This window comes from Salvelinus alpinus, chromosome 19 (genome assembly GCF_045679555.1).
Source record: "Salvelinus alpinus chromosome 19, SLU_Salpinus.1, whole genome shotgun sequence".
In the NCBI taxonomy this organism is placed as follows: Eukaryota; Metazoa; Chordata; class Actinopteri; order Salmoniformes; family Salmonidae; genus Salvelinus; species Salvelinus alpinus.
In genome coordinates this window covers 7753445-7774824 of record NC_092104.1, presented here as the reverse complement: position 1 = coordinate 7774824, position 21380 = coordinate 7753445, and the positions used below count along the sequence as shown (strand labels likewise).

Genomic DNA, 21380 nt, shown 5'->3' with positions numbered 1-21380 from the left:
TTTTCTCATATGTATCAAATAAAATCAGAGCCGGAGCAATTCGCCGTGTATACCGAACGCTCTTCAGAAGACAATGTCGAGGTCCCCCGCGCGCCGTCGAAATCAAACAAAATACCGGACCTGCCACTCCAAAAGCTCTTATTCGGCCTCAGATCAAGCTAGACACCCCATTCAACCTTCCACTGCCTGTTGACATCTAGTGGAAAGCGTATGAAGTGCATACATATCGATAAATAAAAGCCAGTTGAATAGGCAGGCCCTGAAACAGAGCCTCGTTTTCAGATTTTTCACTTCCTGTATGGAAGTTTGCTGCCAAATGAGTTCTGTTTTACTCACAGATATAATTCAAACAGTTTTAGAAACTTCTGAGTGTTTTCTATCCAATAGTAATAATAATATGCATATTGTATGATCTAGAACAGAGTACGAGGCCGTTATTGCCATGGTCAGATGGTTATTGTTGACTTTAAAGCAGTGAACTTGTGATAGAGTTGGTGTTGTAACAGTCTACAGGGTGGAAAGCTGTCACTCTCCCTCCTACTCTCATTTTTTCTCTCTCTCTGTCAGCTATGCGTTATCTAATAATTATTTAATAATTTCTGACTGTTCTCTCTGTCTCCAGACCATCACCATGGTGTTTTCTGACTGTTCTCTGTCTCCAGACCATCACCAAGGTGTTTTCTGACTGTTTTCTCTGTTTCCAGACCATCACCAAGGTGTTTTCTGACTGTTCTATCTGTCTCCAGACCATCACCAAGGTGTTTTCTGACTGTTCTCTCTCTCTTCAGACCACCACCAAGGTGTTTTCTGACTGTTCTATCTGTCTCCAGACCATCACCAAGGTGTTTTCTGACTGTTCTCTCTCTCCAGACCATCACCAAGGTGTTTTCTGACTGTTCTCTCTGTTTCCAGACCATCACCAAGGTGTTTTCTGACTGTTCTCTCTGTCTCCAGACCATCACCAAGGTGTTTTCTAACTGTTTTCTCTGTTTCCAGACCATCACCAAGGTGTTTTCTGACTGTTCTCTCTCTCCACACCATCACCAAGGTGTTTTCTGACTGTTCTCTCTCTCCAGACCATCACCAAGGTGTTTTCTGACTGTTCTCTCTCTCCAGACCATCACCAAGGTGTTTTCTGACTGTTCTCTCTTTCTCCAGACCATCACCAAGGTGCTGATGCAGTACTGTGCTATCCTGTCCAAGGACTTCCCCTCCTACTGCCAGAAGGAGAAGATAGTGAGTACTGCATTCTCTCAACAAGGTTCCTTTAGGAACCGATAGACTGTATCCACTTCAAAACTCATTTCTGAAGGACACTATGTGTCCTCTCTCTACAGCTTCTGTACTGCATCATCTTTAGAGCGTATAAACTATCTTAGTTTTCTTAGTTACTCCAGCATGTTGTTTCTCGTCTCTCTGAATCTCACTTCACCTCAACACACACCTTCTCTTTTACTCTCTCGTCTCTCTGAATCTCACTTCACCTCAACACACACCTTCTCTTTTACTCTCTCGTCTCTCTGAATTTCACTTCACCTCAACACACACCTTCTCTTTTACTCTCTCGTCTCTCTGAATCTCACTTCACCTCAACACACACCTTCTCTTTTACTCTCTCGTCTCTCTGAATCTCACTTCACCTCAACACACACCTTCTCTTTTACTCTCTCGTCTCACTTCACCTCAACACACACCTTCTCTTTTACTCTCTCGTCTCTCTGAATCTCACTTCACCTCAACACACACCTTCCCTTTTACTCTCTCGTCTCTCTGAATCTCACTTCACCTCAACACACACCTTCTCTTTTACTCTCTCCTCTCTTTTCTTTGTCTCTTATCTCTCTTTCTCTCTCCCTCTCTCTTTCTGTCTCCATCTCTCTTCCTTCCTCTCTCCCAGCCATGTGTGTTGATGAATAACGTACAACAGATGCGGGTCTTGTTGGAGAAGATGTTTGAGTGCATGGGGGCTAAACAGGTGAGAAGCAACGTTGTCAGACACACACTTTACACATTATACTTAGGTGCCGGGGGGGAAATCATACTCGACTACGAGGGATCCCAAAAGAAGGTGTGTGTGTGTGTGTGTGTGTGTGTGTGTGTGTGTGTGTGTGTGTGTGTGTGTGTGTGTGTGTGTGTGTGTGTGTGTGTGTGTGTGTGTGTGTGTGTGTGTGTGTGTGTGTGTGTGTGTGTGTGTGTGTGTGTGTGTGTGCAAAAGTGGTTCAGAGCATATTGAAGCATATTAAGACTAACCAGCAGATGTGTGTGTGTGTCTCCAGGTCGCTGCAGAGGAGTGTATGGTAGGTCAAAGGTCCAAAGACTGTTCCTGGGTCCAAGGTGACGCTCTCTCTCCTCCCACCTCTGCCCTTTCCTTCTATGACCCAGATCCACACCAGTGCCTATATATCTCTACTCAACATCCCGACTAAACCCTGTCCTGTACCTAGGATCTTCTCCTTAGCCTGTCTGTTTGTGTTGTAGCCAGCGCCTCTCTGTCTTTGTTTTGTTGTCACGCCAAAGACAACCAAACAAATAAACTAAGTATATGGATGAAAACCAATGGCTGGAAGTGTTGGCTTCGCTATAGCACCTATACAGATGTAGGATCTTCATTTGATCACCCTGTTGCAGGAAAACATTTTCAACTTATAGTGCATTTACAGTTTTATTTACGGATTAAAAAGGCTTCTTTCCACTTGGAATTTTCTGACTTGATTTTCCCTTTTGAAAAATGTATCAACCCCTTGTATCAACATCCATATATAGCTTCTTGTAGGTCTGTAGACCTCTCCATCCATATGTAGCTTCTTGTAGGTCTGTAGACCTCTCCATCCATATATAGCTTCTTGTAGGTCTGTAGACCTCTCCATCCATATATTGCTTCTTGTAGGTCTGTAGACCTCTCTCCATCCATATACACTACCGTTCAAAAGTTTGGGGTCACTTAGAAATGTCCTTGTTTTCCATAAAAACATACATGAAATGATTTGCTAAATGAATAGGAAATATAGTCAAGACATTGACAAGGTTATAAATAATGATTTTTAATTGGAAAAATAATTGTGTCCTTCAAACTTTGCTTTCGTCAAAGAATCCTCCATTTGCCGCAATTACAGCCTGGCAGACCTTTGGCATTCTAGTTGTCAGTTTGTTGAGGTAATCTGAAGAGATTTCACCCCATGCTTCCTGAAGCACCTCCCACAAGTTGGATTGGCTTGATGGGCACTTCTTACGTACCAAACGGTCAAGCTGCTCCCACAACAGCTCAATAGGGTTGAGATCCGGTGACTGTGCTGGCCACTCCATTATAGACAGAATACTAGCTGACTGCTTCTTCCCTAAATAGTTATTGCATAGTTTGGAGCTGTTGTCCTGTTGTAGGAGGAAATTGGCTCCACTTTTTTTCCAATCTTCCTCTGTCCAGTGTCTGTGTTCTTTTGCCCATCTTAATCTTCTCTTTTTATTGGCCAGTCTGAGATATGGCTTTTTCTTTGCAACTCTGCCTGGAAGGCCAGCATCCCGGAGTAGTTTCTTCACTGTTGACGTTGAGACTGGTGTTTTGTGGGTACTATTTAATGAAGCTGACAGTTGAGGCGTCTGTTTCTCAAACTAGACACTCTAATGTACTTGTCCTCTTGCTCAGTTGTGCACTGGGGCCTCCCACTCCTCTTTCTATTCTGGTTAGAGCCAGTTTGCGCTGTTCTGTGAAGGGAGTATTACACAGCGTTGTACGAGATCTTCAGTTCCTTGGCAATTTCTCGCATGGAATAGCCTTCATTTCTCAGAACAAGAATAGACTGACGAGTTTCAGAAGAAAGTTCTTTGTTTCTGTCCATTTCTTGAGCCTGTAATTGAACCCACAAATGCTGATGCTCCAGATACTCTAAAGAAGGCCAGTTTTATTGCTTCTTTAATCAGGACAACAGTTTTCAGCTGTGCTAAAATAATTGCAAAAGTATTTTCTAATGATCAATTAGCCTTTTAAAATGATACACTTGGATTAGCTAACACAACGTGCCATTGGAACACAGGAGTGATGGTTGCTGATAATGGGCCTCTGTACACCTATGTAGATATTACATAAATAATCAGCCGTTTCCAGCTACAATAGTCATTTACAACATGAACAATGTCTACACTGTATTTCTGGTCAATTGTATGTTATTTTAATGAACAAAAAAATTTGCTTTTCTTTCAAAAACAAGGACATTTCTAAATGACCCCAAACTTTTGAACGATAGTGTATGATACCTTGTGTGACTGTTCTAGAATTCTTCTTTTGATATCAGCGGTTGTTCCATTGTGTGGATTTAAACAGGACGCCTTCATGAAGGGCTTTATACATTTCGTTTGATTGATTGATGATATACCCGTTTTTCTCCTAAGCTTGAGGATGAGGAGGAGCCTGAGGAGTTCGATGAGGGGGTAGGTCTGTCCATCTAACACAGGCAGTTAAGATGCTACTATATTATGGCATAGCATCTAGTTGTTTTCTGTCATACTCTAGGTTGTTGTTGACAACACTGTACGTTATTTTTTTTTTTAAATCTGGGCTGTCTGTAGTCAATGAAAAGGGCACTGGATTTCTCTCAGCTTTTAAACAGTGGTGTGGTTTCAGCTTTACATCTCTCATTGAAACTGAGGGTTGTGTGTTTGTCCTCTCCAGGCTCTAACCGACAACGAGGGGGAGGATGACATGGTGGGTATTACCCTCCCACACAGAGGACAGAGTTTTTAAAGCATAGTGTTCAGCGTTAACTTCAGCTTGTTTGCATAGAGTACAATATTGAGTGTTTAGCCTGTAGTTTGTATAGAGCTCAGTGTTAGCGTTAGCCTGTAGTTTGTATAGAGCCCAGTATTAGTTTTAGTCTGTAGTTTGTATAGATCACAGTGTTAGCGTTAGCTTGTAGTTTGTATAGAGCACAGTATTAGTTTTAGTCTGTAGTTTGTATAGATCACAGTGTTAGCGTTAGCCTGTAGTTTGTATAGAGAACAGTGTTCAGTGTTAGCTTTAGCCTGTAGTTTGTATAGAGCTCAATGTTAGCGTTAGCCTGTAGTTTAAATAAAATTTAATAAAATGATGTCCAGTGGAACAACCACTTTACAATAGTGCATCTAACTCTAAGGGGGGGGGGGGGGTTAGAAGGATTACTTTATCCTATCCTAGGAATACCTAGGATAGGATAAAGTAATCCTTCTAACCCCCCCCCCTTAGAGTTAGATGCACTATTGTAAAGTGGTTGTTCCACTGGACATCATAAGGTGAATGCACCAACTTGTAAGTCGCTCTGGATAAGAGCGTCTGCTAAATGACTTAAATGTAAATGTAAAATGTAGTTTGTATAGAGCTCATTGTTCAGTGTTAGCTTTAGCCTGTAGTTTGTATAGAACTCAGTGTTCAGTGTTAGCGTTAACCTGTAGTTTGTATAGAGCTCAGTGTTAGCGTTAGCCTGTAGTTTGTATAGAGCTCAGTGTTAGCGTTAGCCTGTAGTTTGTATAGATCACAGTGTTAGCGTTAACCTGTAGTTTGTATAGAGCTCAGTGTTCAGTGTTAGCGTTAGCCTGTAGTTTGTATAGAGCTCAGTGTTCAGTGTTAGCGTTAGCCTGTAGTTTGTATAGATCACAGTGTTAGCGTTAACCTGTAGTTTGTATAGAGCTCAGTGTTCAGTGTTAGCGTTAGCCTGTAGTTTGTATAGAGCTCAGTGTTCAGTGTTAGCGTTAGCCTGTAGTTTGTATAGATCACAGTGTTAGCGTTAACCTGTAGTTTGTATAGAGCTCAGTGTTCAGTGTTAGCGTTAGCCTGTAGTTTGTATAGAGCAAAGTATTTGTTTTGCCCAACAGTTTACCCATCTTTTGTTTAAAAATGCATGGAAAGTGTAGGGAGTATTATTTTTTTAATTTAATTTTACCGCGATCAGAGTTTACCCACCTATGTTTTTCACCACTACATCACTGGTCACATTGTCAACAATCCCCTCCCCTACTGATATATATTAAACCTTTTTTTTCTCCATTATTTTCTGGGATTTTCGTTTGGCTGCTAGTCGGAGGTAAGAGGAGATACTGGACATGACTGGACTGCTTGATCTAATAGTGTTGTATAACTTGGTCACTGATACCAGAGTTAAATTGACAGCTGTCTAGTTGGTATCAATAGGGTTAAAGTATATATGTATATACATACTGTATGTATAAAATAACCCTGAGCAACCTGCTATATAACCTAGACTTGACCTCATACTCACATTGCTGTTGTAACGCTTTACATACAGAAGAAAAATACATTGTTGGTTTAAGGCAGGAAATCAACATCTCCTTATGGGTCATGGGGTAATGTCTTTTTCACCTCTTTGTCTCACCCTTCTTTTTCTTGTCTCAGTCTGGTTGCTCGGACTCAGACGCCGGCTCAGAGGTGAGGGGGGGGGGGGGGGTTCTGGGGGAAAGGTGGCTGTGTATACCGATCCCATTAAATCCCCTCTGTCTCCATGTAAACATTCAAAATGTTGCTCGTAATCTTGTGGTAGTCGTTAGTGGCAGCAGTCGAATGGCCCAGTAAAGCTACTCTCACAGCCTCTCACAGCCTCACTTGGCTCCACAAGCCATTTAATAGATTTACAACATCTCCTCAGCATGACGTCTTGCCTTCCTCCTCTAGAGTGAGATGTTAATAGCCTAGTGACTAGCAGGGAGCCGGCAGATAATTGAATGTGTTATGTCTCTCCACATGGGTGGTGGGCTGCTAAAATGGGTTGCTCTTATCTCCACGCTGGGGGACGATTCCAACACCTAAAAACATTCAACTTTATTCAGATTAAAGAAAAGGGAAAGAAACATGGTTGGATAATGGAAGATATTAGCATTGGAGAGAGCAGTGAGGGATAGCTGGATGTTAGTGGGATAATGGTAGATATTAGCATTGGAGAGAGCAGTGAGGGATAGCTGGATGTTAGTGGGATAATGGTAGATATTAGCATTGGAGAGAGCAGTGAGGGATAGCTGGATGTTAGTGGGATAATGGTAGATATTTGCATTGGAGAGAGCAGTGAGGGATAGCTGGATGTTAGTGGGATAATGGTAGATATTAGCATTGGAGAGAGCAGTGAGGGATAGCTGGATGTTAGTGGGATAATGGTAGATATTAGCATTGGAGAGAGCAGTGAGGGATAGCTGGATGTTAGTGGGATAATGGTAGATATTAGCATTGGAGAGAGCAGTGAGGGATGGCTGGATGCTAGTGGGATAATGGTAGATATTAGCATTGGAGAGAGCAGTGAGGGATGGCTGGATGCTAGTGGGATAATGGTAGATATTAGCATTGGAGAGAGCAGTGAGGGATAGCATCATAGCAGCAACGCTAACAGAAGGGGATAACTGGATGCTTGTTAGATATTAAAATGATCGTACCCGCTCTGAGAGGTTGAAAAGGTAATGGCTATAGACTGACTACTTGAGGCTCAATTTTTTAAAATAGTTTGTCAATTACTGTTTGGTTGATGCTAGATAGGTCTGTTTGTAAATGGTTTCTCCCAACCTGCCCTGGGTGTGTGTGTGTGTGTTTCTCTGCCCTACTCCTTGATACTTTGTGTGTGTGTGTGTGTATGTGTGTGTGTGTGTGTGTGTGTGTGTGTGTGTGTGTGTGTGTGTGTGTGTGTGTGTGTGTGTGTGTGTGTGTGTGTGTGTGTGTGTGTGTGTGTGTGTGTGTGTGTGTGTGAGAGAGTGTGTGTGTGCTTATGGGTCTGGGGGGGGGGGGGGGGGCTGGCACTTTAAGCATCTGAGGACAGTACTCTCTCTCTCTCTCTCTCTCTCTCTCTCTCTCTCTCTCTCTCTCTCTCTCTCTCTCTCTCTCTCTCTCTCTCTCTCTCTCTCTCTCTCTCTCTCTCTCTCTCTCTCTCTCTCGTCTTCTCCTCTTCAGATTGACAACAAGGATAAGGAACAAAGAAAGGTTTGTTGGCTAGGGACAAAAAGGGCATTGGTTCTCAAGGCAGTGGGTGGCATTAAACAACTGCCAGTGTCTAGTAAAGACTGTGTATGTGGTGTGTTGTTTCAGTGTATTTGTGCTAGTCTCAGCTGATATATCCATCTCCTCATTGGTGTACAACCAACCAGTTTGAAGATGATGTTGTAGATTTGCATTTTAAAATCTACAATATTAGAATTTAAGTGTATTGGAGCTGCGTTTTCATTCGTGCTGAAGTTGTTCAGGTTATGATATAGGTATGTATGTAGGTTGTGTGTAGGTTGTATGTAGGTTGTATGTGGGTTGTGTCTAGTCTTGAATGTGGTTGTCTCCCTTGGCCTCCTATAGGGTGATGACAGTGATGTGGACAGTGAGAAAGACAAGGTTTGGTTGTGTTGAGATTATTTATGTATATCACTCCTCTGTCCATTCATGTTGTGAAATGGCTGGCTCTAAGACCAAGTGTGTGTGTGTTTGTCAGGAAACATTGAGCTTATATCACAGCCTCACTCCCCTCCAACCTCTCCCGTCTCACTCCCCTCCAAACTCTCCCGCCTCACTCCCCTCCAACCTCTCCCGTCTCACTCCCATCCAACCTCTCCCGTCTCACTCCCCTCCGACCTCTCCCGCCGCACTCCCCTCCAACATCTCCCGTCTCACTCCCCTCCAACCTCTCCCGTCTCACTCCCCTTCAACCGCTCCCATCTCACTCCCCTCCAATCTATCCCGTCTCACTCCTCTTCAACCTCTCCCGTCTCACTCCCCTCCAACTTCTCCCGTCTCACTCCCCTCCAACTTCTCACGTCTCACTCCCCTCCAACCTATCCCGTCTCACTCCCCTCCAACCTATCCCGGCTCACTCCCCTCCAACCTCTCCCGTCTCACTCCCCTCCAACCTCTCCCGTCTCACTCCCCTCCAAACGCTCCCATCTCACTCCCCTCCAACCCCTCCCGTCTCTCCCCTCCAACCTCTCCCGTCTCACTCCTCTTCAATCTCTCCCGTCTCACTCCCCTCCAACCTCTCCCATCTCACTCCCCTACAACCCCTCCCGTCTCTCCCCTCCAACATCTCCCGTCTCACTCCCCTCCAACCTCTCCCGTCTCACTCCCATCCAACCTCTCCTGTCTCACTCCTCGTCAATCTCTCCCGTCGCACTCTCCACCAACCTCTCCCATCTCACTCCCCTCCAACCTCTCCCGTCTCACTCCCATCCAACTTCGCCCGTCTCACTCCCCTCCAACCTCTCCCGTCTCACTCCCCTCCAACCTCTCCTGTCTCACTCCTCGTCAATCTCTCCCGTCGCACTCTCCACCAACCTCTCCCATCTCACTCCCCTCCAACCTTTCCCGTCTCACTCCCATCCAACTTCGCCCGTCTCACTCCCCTCCAACCTCTCCCGTCTCACTCCCCTCCAACCTCTCCCGTCTCACTCCCCTCCAACATCTCACGTCTCACTCCTCTTCAATCTCTCCCGTCTCACTCCCATCCAACCTCTCCCGCCTCACTCCCCTCCAACCTCTCCCGTCTCACTCCCCTCCAACCTCTCCCGTCTCACTCCCCTCCAACTTCTCCCGTCTCACTCCCCTCCAACCTCTCCCGTCTCACCCCCCTCCAACCTCTCCCGCATCACTCCCCTCCAACCTCTCCCGTCTCACTCCCCTCCAACCTCTCCCGTCTCACCCCCCTCCAACCTCTCCCGTCTCACTCCTCTTGATTTGATTTAGTAGTTCTGTTGTTCTATCATCTCTAGTCATCATGTTTACCTCATTTGTTTTGTTTTTCCTAAAGCTTGACAAGAAGAAGGAAAAGGTGTGTCCCTCTGGTGTGTGTGTGTGTTACAAGACTGTGTGTGTGTGTGTGTGTGTGTGTGTGTGTGTGTGTGTGTGTGTGTGTGTGTGTGTGTGTGTGTGTGTGTGTGTGTGTGTGTGTGTGTGTGTGTGTGTGTGTGTGCGTGCGTGCGTGCGTGCGTGCGTGCGTGCGTGCGTGCGTGCGTGCGTGCGTGCGTGCGTGCGTGCGTGCGTGCGTGCGTGCGAGAGACGGAGAGCAACACGATTCTGTTAGCTCTCCTGATGACAGATGCCTCACAATGACATTGTCTGAGTTACATACGATGAGGTACAGTACAGTAGTGGCATATGGACGGTGTGTCTGTGTGTGTGCGTGTGTTCGAAGCATAACTCATTCCACTTGTATGTCTCCCTGGCTTCTATAGGCTGAGAAGAAAGACAAGGAGAAGCAGGTTGGTTTATCTGAGCTTTAAATTCAACCTCCCTCTTCATCCCCTCTACACTCCTCTCATCCTCTAGTTCAATACAGTCATCCCTCCCGCTTCACTCCTCTCATCCTCTAGTACAATACAGTCATCCCTCCCTCTTCATCCCCTCTACACTCCTCTCATCCTCTAGTACAATACAGTCATCCCTCTCTCTTCACTCCTCTCATCCTCTAGTACAATACAGTCATCCCTCCCTCTTCACTCCTCTCATCCTCTAGTACAATACAGTCATCCCTCCCTCTTCACTCCTCTCATCCTCTAGTTCAATACAGTCATCCTGTCTCCTCCTGTCTCCTCCTGTCTCCTCCTGTCTCCTCCTGTCTCCTCCCTCCTGTCTCCTCCTGTCTCCTCCTGTCTCCTCCTGTCTCCTCCTGTCTCCTCCTGTCTCGTCCTGTCTCCTCCTGTCTCCTCCTGTCTCCTCCTGTCTCGTCCTGTCTCGTCCTGTCTCCTCCTGTCTCCTCCTGTCTCCTCCTGTCTCCTCCTGTCTCGTCCTGTCTCCTCCTGTCTCCTCCTGTATCCTCTGTCCTGTCTCCTCCTGTCTCCTCCTGTCTCCTCCTGTCTCCTCCTGTCTCCTCCTGTCTCCTACATCCTTTAACCAGCCTTCACACAAGCGTTAATATTTTTCTATAAATTGTGTCTTTGAGTTCATGTGCGTGTGTGTGAATTTGTTTGCCTTTGGGATTGTGTGTGTGTGTGACTGGTCATGTACTTTTGTGTGAGACTAAAACTCTCTGTTACTTCTGTCCTCTGAAGGAGGACAACATCAGCAAAAAGGTGGGTGGTTTGATCGCCACAATACTGTGATTTACATTTAGAAGTTAGTTAAGTGTGTGAGCAAGTGTGACATTGAGGATCAGTACCCATATATGAGTAGGAATGTACAGGCCTAAGCACAGCACTTGAGATCTAGAGGGTAAAGTATAATGCAGAATAGACAGAAGTACCTGTTCACAGTATGACGCCTAATCACCGTATACAGTACATAGACGGGAACCTAATGACCGTTTCCATATGCGCAGCCACCGTCCTAGGAAGCGAGGAAGTGAATGAGTGTGCTACACACAACACAGATATGTGTCCAAATGGCACCCTTGTCCCTATATTAGCGCACTACTATTGACCAGAGCCTTATAAGCCCTGGTCAGTAGTGGTGTACTTTATAGGGAATAGGTTGTCATTTGGGACACAGCCCCTGGAGTTTATCATTAGTTAGAGTGTGTCGCCTACTGCTGTTCTATAACTGCTGAGTGATTGGCCAGTGACTCAGCCATTTCCCAGAATCCTGTTCAGGATACAGTTCCCTTCCCGCTAGCTGAATCGTTCTCATTTGGAACCTGACCGTTTGAGCAAGACAATATTTATTTTTCTCAGTTACCTGAGACATGAGTCTAGATTGTGTCAGGGGGACCACATGCGTTGTGACTGAGAATACACTACATGGCCAAAAGTATGTGGACACGTCGAACAACGTCGAACATCTCATTGCAAAACCATGGGCATTAATATGGAGTTGGTCCACCCTTTGCTGCTAAAATAGCCTCCACTCTTCTGGGAAGGCTTTCCACTAGATGTTGGAACGTTGCTGCGGGGACTTTCATTCAGCCACGAGAGCCTTAGGTGAGTTCGGGCAAAGATGTTGGACGATTAGGCCTGGCTCGCAGTCAGCATTCCAGTCCATCCCAAAGGTGTTCAATGGGTTGAGGTCAGGGCTCTGTGCAGGCCAGTCAATTTCTTCCACATCTATCTAGACAAACGTTTTTGTATGGATCTCGCTTGGGGGCATTGTCATGCCGAAACAGGAAAGGGCCTTCCCCAATCTTGTGCCACAAAGTTGAAAGCACAGAATCATCTAGAATGTCATTGTATGCTGTAGCGTTAAGATTTCCCTTCACTGGAACTAAGGGGCCCGAACCATGAAAAATAGCCCCAGACCATTATTCCTCCTCCACCAAACTTTACAGTTGACACTATGCATAGGGAAAGGTAGCATTCTCCTGGCATCAGCCAAACCCAGATTCGTCCGTTGAAGGGGTGTTCCCATACAGTGCATTCATTAAGTATTCAGACCCCTTGACTTTTTCCACATTTTGTTACATTACAGCCTTTTTCTAAAATCAATTAAATAAAAAACAAATGTCCTAATCAGTCGACACACAGTACCCCATGATGACAAAGTGAAAACAGTTTTTTTTGTACATTTTTGAAAATGTATTTATAAAAATAACAGAAATACCTTATTTACATAAGTATTCAGATCCTTTGTTATGATACCTGAAATTGAGATCAGGTGCATCCTGTTTCCATTGATCATCCTTGAGATGTTTCTTCAACTTGAGTAGAGTCCACCTGTTGTAAATTCAGTTGATTGGACATGATTTGGAAAGGCACACACCTGTCTATATAAGGTCCCACAATTCACAGTGCATGTCTGTTATGCTGGTGAATGAGGACCCAAAAGCGACTTAATAGAAACAGAGTCTTTATTCCAGTCTTAAACAAAAACCGATACTCCTGGATATTATTTTAGGTAAATCCAAAACAGGAAAACTGAAATCCTCTCGTCAGTAGAGAGGAACGACTGGAGACGCGGCCACAGACTGCAGGTCGCTTCGGGAAGGCACAGGCCGTAGCTGACATAGACACCTGCTCACACGCAGCATCTGAAGAAGGCAAAAACACGACAGGGCGGAACAAGGACACAGAACAGCAAACATCAAACAAGGATCCGACAAGGACAGAAGCGGAAAACAGAGGGAGAAATAGGGACTCTAATCAGAGGGCAAAATAGGGGACAGGTGTGAAAGAGTAAATGAGGTAGTTAGGAGAATGAGGAACAGCTGGGAGCAGGAACGGAACGATAGAGAGAGAGAGCGAGAGAGGGAGAGAGGGAGGGAGAGAGAGGGATAGAAAGAGGGAAAGAACCTAATAAGACCAGCAGAGGGAAACGAATAGAAGGGAAGCACAGAGACAAGACATGATAATCAATGACAAAACATGACAGTACCCCCCCACTCACCGAGCGCCTCCTGGCGCACTCGAGGAGGAACCCTGGCGGCAACGGAGGAAATCATCAATCAACGAACGGTCCAGCACGTCCCGAGATGGAACCCAACTCCTCTCCTCAGGACCGTAACCCTCCCAATCCACTAAGTACTGGTGACCACGTCCCCGAGAACGCATGTCCATGATCTTCCGTACCTTGTAAATAGGTGCGCCCTCGACAAGGACGGGGGGGGGGGGGGGAAGACGAACGGGGGCGCGAAGAAAAGGTTTGACACAGGAGACATGGAAGACAGGGTGGACGCGACGAAGATGTCGCGGAAGAAGCAGTCGCACAGCGACAGGATTGACGACCTGAGAGACACGGAACGGACCAATGAACCGCGGAGTCAACTTGCGAGAAGCTGTCGTAAGGGGAAGGTTACGAGTGGAAAGCCACACTCTCTGACCGCGACAATACCTAGGACTCTTAATCCTACGTTTATTGGCGGCTCTCACAGTCTGCGCCCTGTAACGGCAAAGTGCAGACCTGACCCTCCTCCAGGTGCGCTCACAACGTTGGACAAAAGCCTGAGCGGAGGGAACGCTGGACTCGGCGAGCTGGGACGAGAACAGAGGAGGCTGGTACCCAAGACTACTCTGAAACGGAGATAGCCCGGTAGCAGACGAAGGAAGCGAGTTGTGAGCGTATTCTGCCCAGGGGAGCTGTTCTGCCCAAGACGCAGGGTTTCGAAAAGAAAGGCTGCGTAATATGCGACCAATCGACTGATTGGCCCTTTCTGCTTGACCGTTAGACTGGGGATGAAACCCGGAAGAGAGACTGACGGAAGCACCAATCAAACGACAGAACTCCCTCCAAAACTGTGACGTGAATTGCGGGCCTCTGTCTGAAACGGCGTCTAACGGGAGGCCATGAATTCTGAACACATTCTCAATGATGATTTGTGCCGTCTCCTTAGCGGAAGGAAGCTTAGCGAGGGGAATGAAATGTGCCGCCTTAGAGAACCTATCGACAACCGTAAGAATCACAGTCTTCCCCGCAGACGAAGGCAGACCGGTAATAAAGTCTAAGGCGATGTGAGACCATGGTCGAGAAGGAATGGGAAGCGGTCTGAGACGACTGGCAGGAGGAGAGTTACCTGACTTAGTCTGCGCGCAGTCCGAACAAGCAGCCACGAAACGGCGCGTGTCACGCTCCTGAGTAGGCCACCAAAACCGCTGGCGAATAGAAGCAAGCGTACCCCGAACGCCGGGGTGGCCAGCTAACTTGGCAGAGTGAGCCCACTGAAGAACAGCCAGACGAGTAGAGACAGGAACGAACAGAAGGTTACTAGGACAAGCGCGCGGCGACGCAGTGTGAGTGAGTGCTTGCTTAACCTGTCTCTCAATTCCCCAGACAGTCAACCCGACAACACGCCCTTCAGGGAGAATCCCCTCGGGGTCGGTAGAAGCCACAGAAGAACTAAAGAGACGGGATAAGGCATCAGGCTTGGTGTTCTTATTTCCCGGGCGATAAGAAATCACGAACTCGAAACGAGCGAAAAACAACGCCCAACGAGCTTGACGTGCATTAAGTCGTTTGGCAGAACGGATGTACTCAAGGTTCTTATGGTCAGTCCAAACGACAAAAGGAACGGTCGCCCCCTCCAACCACTGTCGCCATTCGCCTATGGCTAAGCGGATGGCGAGCAGTTCGCGGTTACCCACATCATAGTTGCGTTCCGATGGCGACAGGCGATGAGAAAAATAAGCGCAAGGATGGACCTTATCGTCAGAATGGAAGCGCTGGGACAGAATGGCTCCCACGCCCACCTCTGAAGCGTCAACCTCGACAATGAATTGTTTAGTGACGTCAGGAGTAACAAGGATAGGAGCGGATGTAAAACGCTTCTTGAGGAGATCAAAAGCTCCCTGGGCGGAACCGGACCACTTAAAGCACGTCTTGACAGAAGTCAGAGCTGTGAGAGGGGCAGCCACTTGACCGAAATTACGAATGAAACGCCGATGGAAATTAGCGAAACCGAGAAAGCGCTGCAACTCGACACGTGACTTAGGAACGGGCCAATCGCTGACAGCCTGGACCTTAGCGGGATCCATCTGAATGCCCTCAGCGGAAATAACAGAACCGAGAAATGTGACAGAGGAGACATGAAAGGCGCACTTCTCAGCCTTCACGTAGAGACAATTCTCTAAAAGGCGCTGGAGTACACGTCGAACGTGCTGAACATGAATCTCGAGTGACGGTGAAAAAATCAGGATATCGTCAAGGTAAACGAAAACAAAGATGTTCAGCATGTCTCTCAGTACATCATTAACTAATGCCTGAAAGACAGCTGGAGCATTAGCGAGACCGAACGGCAGAACCCGGTATTCAAAATGCCCTAACGGAGTGTTAAACGCCGTTTTCCACTCGTCCCCCTCTCTGATGCGCACGAGATGGTAAGCGTTACGAAGGTCCAACTTAGTAAAGAACCTGGCTCCCTGCAGAATCTCGAAGGCTGACGACATAAGGGGAAGCGGATAACGATTCTTAACCGTTATGTCATTCAGCCCTCGATAATCCACGCAGGGGCGCAGAGTACCGTCCTTCTTCTTAACAAAAAAAAACCCCGCTCCGGCGGGAGAGGAAGAAGGCACCACGGTACCGGTGTCGAGAGAAACAGACAGATAATCCTCGAGAGCCTTACGTTCGGGAGCCGACAGAGAGTATAGTCTACCCCGAGGGGGAGTGGTCCCCGGAAGGAGATCAATACAACAATCATACGACCGGTGAGGAGGAAGAGAGTTGGCTCTGGACCGACTGAAGACCGTGCGCAGATCATGATATTCCTCCGGCACTCCTGTCAAATCACCAGGTTCCTCCTGAGAAGAGGGGACAGAAGAAACAGGAGGGATAGCAGACATTAAACACTTCACATGACAAGAAACGTTCCAGGATAGGATAGAATTACTAGACCAATTAATAGAAGGATTATGACATACTAGCCAGGGATGACCCAAAACAACAGGTGTAAAAGGTGAACGAAAAATCAAAAAGGAAATGGTCTCACTGTGGTTACCAGATACTGTGAGGGTTAAAGGTAGTGTCTCACATCTGATACTGGGGAGAAGACTACCATCTGAGGCGAACATGGGCGTGGACTTCCCTAACTGTCTGAGAGGAATGTCATGTTTCCGAGCCCATGCTTCGTCCATAAAACAACCCTCAGCCCCAGAGTCTATCAAGGCACTGCAGGAAGCAGCCGAACCGGTCCAGCGTAGATGGACCGACAAGGTAGTACAGGATCTTGATGGAGAGACCTGAGTAGTAGCGCTCACCAGTAGCCCTCCGCTTACTGATGAGCTCTGGCTTTTACTGGACATGACATGACAAAATGTCCAGCAGAACCGCAATAGAGGCAAAGGCGGTTGGTGATTCTCCGTTCCCTCTCCTTAGTCGAGATGCGAATACCTCCCAGCTGCATGGGCTCAGTCTCTGAGCCGGTGGGAGGAGATGGTTGAGATGCGGAGAGGGGGAACACCGTTAACGCGAGCTCTCTTCCACGAGCTCGGTGACGAAGATCTACCCGTCGTTCTATGCGGATGGCGAGTGCAATCAAAGAGTCCACGCTGGAAGGAACCTCCCGGGAGAGAATCTCATCCTTAACCTCAGCGTGGAGTCCCTCCAGAAAACGAGCGAGCAACGCCGGCTCGTTCCAGTCACTGGAGGCAGCAAGAGTGCGAAACTCTATAGAGTAATCCGTTATGGATCGATCACCTTGACATAGGGAAGCCAGGGCCCTGGAAGCCTCCTTCCCAAAAACTGAACGATCAAAAACCCGTATCATCTCCTCTTTAAAGTTCTGATAATCGTTAGAACACTCAGCCCTTGCCTCCCAGATAGCTGTGCCCCACTCCCGAGCCCGACCAGTAAGGAGTGATATGACGTAAGCGATCCGAGCTCTCTCTCTTGAGTATGTGTTGGGCTGGAGAGAGAACACAATATCACACTGGGTGAGAAAGGAGCGACACTCAGTGGGCTGCCCAGAGTAACATGGTGGGTTATTAACCCTAGGTTCCGGAGACTCGGAAGACCAGGAAGTAGCTGGTGGCACGAGACGAAGACTCTGAAACTGTCCTGAGAGGTCGGAGACCTGAGCGGCCAGGGTCTCAACGGCATGACGAGCAGCAGACAATTCCTGCTCGTGTCTGCCGAGCATTGCTCCCTGGAACTCGACGGCAGTGTTGCGAGAATCCGTAGTCGCTGGGTCCATTCTTGGTCGGATCCTTCTGTTATGCTGGTGAATGAGGACCCAAAAGCGACTTAATAGAAACAGAGTCTTTATTCCAGTCTTAAACAAAAACCGATACTCCTGGATATTATTTTAGGTAAATCCAAAACAGGAAAACTGAAATCCTCTCGTCAGTAGAGAGGAACGACTGGAGACGCGGCCACAGACTGCAGGTCGCTTCGGGAAGGCACAGGCCGTAGCTGACATAGACACCTGCTCACACGCAGCATCTGAAGAAGGCAAAAACACGACAGGGCGGAACAAGGACACAGAACAGCAAACATCAAACAAGGATCCGACAAGGACAGAAGCGGAAAACAGAGGGAGAAATAGGGACTCTAATCAGAGGGCAAAATAGGGGACAGGTGTGAAAGAGTAAATGAGGTAGTTAGGAGAATGAGGAACAGCTGGGAGCAGGAACGGAACGATAGAGAGAGAGAGCGAGAGAGGGAGAGAGGGAGGGAGAGAGAGGGATAGAAAGAGGGAAAGGACCTAATAAGACCAGCAGAGGGAAACGAATAGAAGGGAAGCACAGAGACAAGACATGATAATCAATGACAAAACATGACAATGTCAGAGCAAAAACCAATCCATGACGTCGAAGGAATTGTCCGTAGAGCTCCGAGACAGGATTTTGTCGAGGCACAGATTTGGGGGAAGGGTACAAAAAGTTATGCAGCATTGAAGCTCCCCAAAAACACCTGCCAAACTGAGCAATTGGGGGAGAAAGGCCTTGATCAGGGAGGTGGCCAAGAACCCGATGGTCACTCGGACAGAGCTCCAGAGTTCCTCTGTCGAGATGGGAGAACCTTTCAGAAGGACACCATATTTGCAGCACTCCACCTTTATGGTAGAGTGGCCAGACGGAAGCCACTCCTCAGTAAAAGGCACATGACAGCCCACTTGGAGTTTGCCAAAAGGCACCTAAAGGCCTCAGACCATGAGAAACAAGATTCTCTGGTCTGATGAAACCAAGATTGAACTCTTTGGCCTGAATGACAAGCGTCACGTCTTGAGGAAACCTGGCACCATCCATACGGTGAAGCATGGTGGTGGCAGCATCATGCTGTGGGGATGTTTTTCAGTGGCAGGGACTGGGAGACTAGTCAGGATCGAGAGAAAGATGAACGGCACAATGTAGAGAGAGATCCTTGATGAAAACCTGCTCCATAGCGCTCAGGACCTCAGACTGGGGCGAAGGTTCACCTTCCAACAGGACAATGACCCTAAGCACACAGCCAAGACAACGCAGGAGTGGCTTCGGGACAAGTTTCTGAATTTCCTTGAGGGGCGCAGCCAGAGCCCAGACTTGAACCCGATCGAACATCTCTGGAGAGACCTGAAAATAGCTGTGCAGTGACGCTCCCCATCCAACCTGACAGAGCTTGAGAGGATCTGCAGAGAACAATGGGAGAAACTCGCCAAATACAGGTGTGACAAGCTTGTAGCGTCATACCCAAGAAGACTCGAGGCTGTAATCGCTGCCAAATGTGCTTCAACAAAGTACTGAGTAAAGGGTCTGAATACTTATGAAAATGTGATATTTCAATTTATTTTATTTTATACATTTGCAAAAATGTATAAACAGTTTTTACTTTGTCATTATAGGGTATTGTGTGTAGATTGATGAGGGAAAACAACAATTTAATCGGTTTTAGAATAAGGCTGTAACGTAACAAAATGTAGAAAAGTCAAGGGGTCTGAATACTTTCCGAAGGCATTGTACTTCAGGCCATGTAGTGCACTTGTAAAGGTCTATTGAACCCTAGTATACTATGAATCTGTTAAACAGTTACCTATCTATTCTATCTAAACTAGGAAAGATTGATCATCATATTTGTGTCTCACTGCCATCTGTTTTAATATGGTTTGTCCTTTTCTTTCCTCACCCCTTCTCACACTCTAGTCAAAGAATGAAGTGAACAAGGTTTGTTTTCCCCATTTACCTCCCCCCCCACCAATACAATACCGTATTCTACACCCTATTCACCCCCTCACCAATACAATACCGTATTCTACACCCTATTCACCCCCCCACCAATACAATAACGTATACTACACCCTATTCACCCCCCCACCAATACAATAACGTATTCTACACCCTATTCACCCCCCCACCAATACAATAACGTATTCTACACCTCATTCACCCCCCCCACCAATACAATAACGTATTCTACACCTCATTCACCCCCCCCCCCCACCAATACAATACTGTATTCTACACCTCATTCACCCCCCCCACCAATACAATACCGTATTCTACACCCTATTCACCCCCCCACCAATACAATACCGTATTCTACACCCTATTCACCCCCCTCACCAATACAATACCGTATTCTACACCCTATTCACCCCCCTCACCAATACAATACAGTATTCTACACCCTATTCACCCCCCCACCAATACAATACCGTATTCTACACCCTATTCACCCCCCCACCAATACAATACCGTATTCTACACCCTATTCACCCCCCTCACCAATACAATACAGTATTCTACACCTCATTCACCCCCCTCAACAATACAATACAGTATTCTACACCTCATTCACCCCCCTCACCAATACAATACAGTATTCTACACCCTATTCACCCCCCCACCAATACAATACAGTATTCTACACCCTATTCACCCCCCCACCAATACAATACAGTATTCTACACTCTTTTCACCCCCCTCACCAATACAATACCGTATTCTACACCCTATTCACCCCCCTCACCAATACAATACCGTATTCTACACCCTATTCACCCCCCTCACCAATACAATACAGTATCCTACACCTCATTCACCCCCCTCAACAATACAATACAGTATTCTACACCTCATTCACCCCCCTCACCAATACAATACAGTATTCTACACCCTATTCACCCCCCCACCAATACAATACAGTATTCTACACCCTATTCACCCCCCCACCAATACAATACAGTATTCTACACTCTTTTCACCCCCCTCACCAATACAATACCGTATTCTACACCTCATTCACCCCCCCCACCAATACAATACCGTATTCTACACCTCATTCACCCCCCCCCACCAATACAATACCGTATTCTACACCCTATTCACCCCCCTCACCAATACAATACCGTATTCTACACTCTATTCACCCCCCTCACCAATACAATACCGTATTCTACACCTCATTCACCCCCCCCCCCACCAATACAATACCGTATTCTACACCTCATTCACCCCCCCCCACCAATACAATACCGTATTCTACACCCTATTCACCCCCCTCACCAATACAATACCGTATTCTACACTCTATTCACCCCCCTCACCAATACAATACCGTATTCTACACCTCATTCACCCCCCCCCCCCCAATACAATACCGTATTCTACACCCCCTCACCCTTTCTCTACGTAGCAACTGAAACCATTAGAAAAACATTGGATAGGGTTTTATGGTAAATTGCATACAGCATAATAGTCAACATATGTTAACCTTATAAGCCCACTCAACTTTTTATTTTCTCCTGTCCTTTTTTCTGTTTTCTCTCATTTTTCTATGTCCCTCTGGATAGATTGAAGCCACAGCGGGCATGAAGAAGGTAAGCTGTGGTAGAGACCAGATCAGACAGGTTGAGACAGTGAAGAAGGTAAGCTGAGGTAGAGACCAGATCAGACAGGTTGAGACAGTGAAGAAGGTAAGCTGAGGTAGAGACCAGATCAGACAGGTTGAGACAGTGAAGAAGGTAGGCTGAGGTAGAGACCAGGTCAGACAGGTTGAGACAGTGAAGAAGGTAGACTGTGGTAGACACCAGGGATAGCTCCTGCAGGGATATGTCTCACAACAGGGATATGTCTCACAATAGGGATATGTCTCACAATAGGGATATGTCTCACAA

The 21380-nt window shown here is 46.9% G+C and overlaps 2 protein-coding genes across 2 annotated transcripts in view; both read left to right on the top strand.

Annotated features, from left to right (window-relative positions):
- Positions 1–21380, top strand: part of LOC139544968 (protein unc-13 homolog B-like) — a 133530-nt gene that overhangs the window by 94702 nt on the left and 17448 nt on the right. The window contains exons 22-23 of the mRNA XM_071352221.1: positions 1159–1236; positions 1898–1975. Coding sequence (XP_071208322.1) covers positions 1159–1236; positions 1898–1975 — 156 coding nt within the window. The remainder of the gene's footprint in view (positions 1–1158; positions 1237–1897; positions 1976–21380) is intronic.
- Positions 2547–21083, top strand: LOC139545982 (proline-rich protein 36-like). The gene is made up of 8 exons (XM_071354246.1): positions 2547–2597; positions 4384–4422; positions 4664–4696; positions 6377–6409; positions 8303–8324; positions 8412–11004; positions 19408–19428; positions 21057–21083. Exons 1-6 carry the CDS (start codon positions 2547–2549, stop codon positions 9677–9679), a joined length of 1446 nt encoding a protein of 481 aa, XP_071210347.1. The 3' UTR covers positions 9680–11004; positions 19408–19428; positions 21057–21083.

Bases quoted from the DNA above. Each gene is read 5' to 3' on its own strand.
- LOC139545982 (XM_071354246.1), top strand. From the start codon at position 2,547: ATGAAAACCAATGGCTGGAAGTGTTGGCTTCGCTATAGCACCTATACA. The intron at 2,598-4,383 runs GTAGGATCTTCA...TTTTCTCCTAAG, and splicing joins GCTATAGCACCTATACAGAT to CTTGAGGATGAGGAGGAGCC. The intron at 8,325-8,411 runs GTGAGAAAGACA...GCTGGCTCTAAG, and splicing joins TGATGACAGTGATGTGGACA to ACCAAGTGTGTGTGTGTTTG.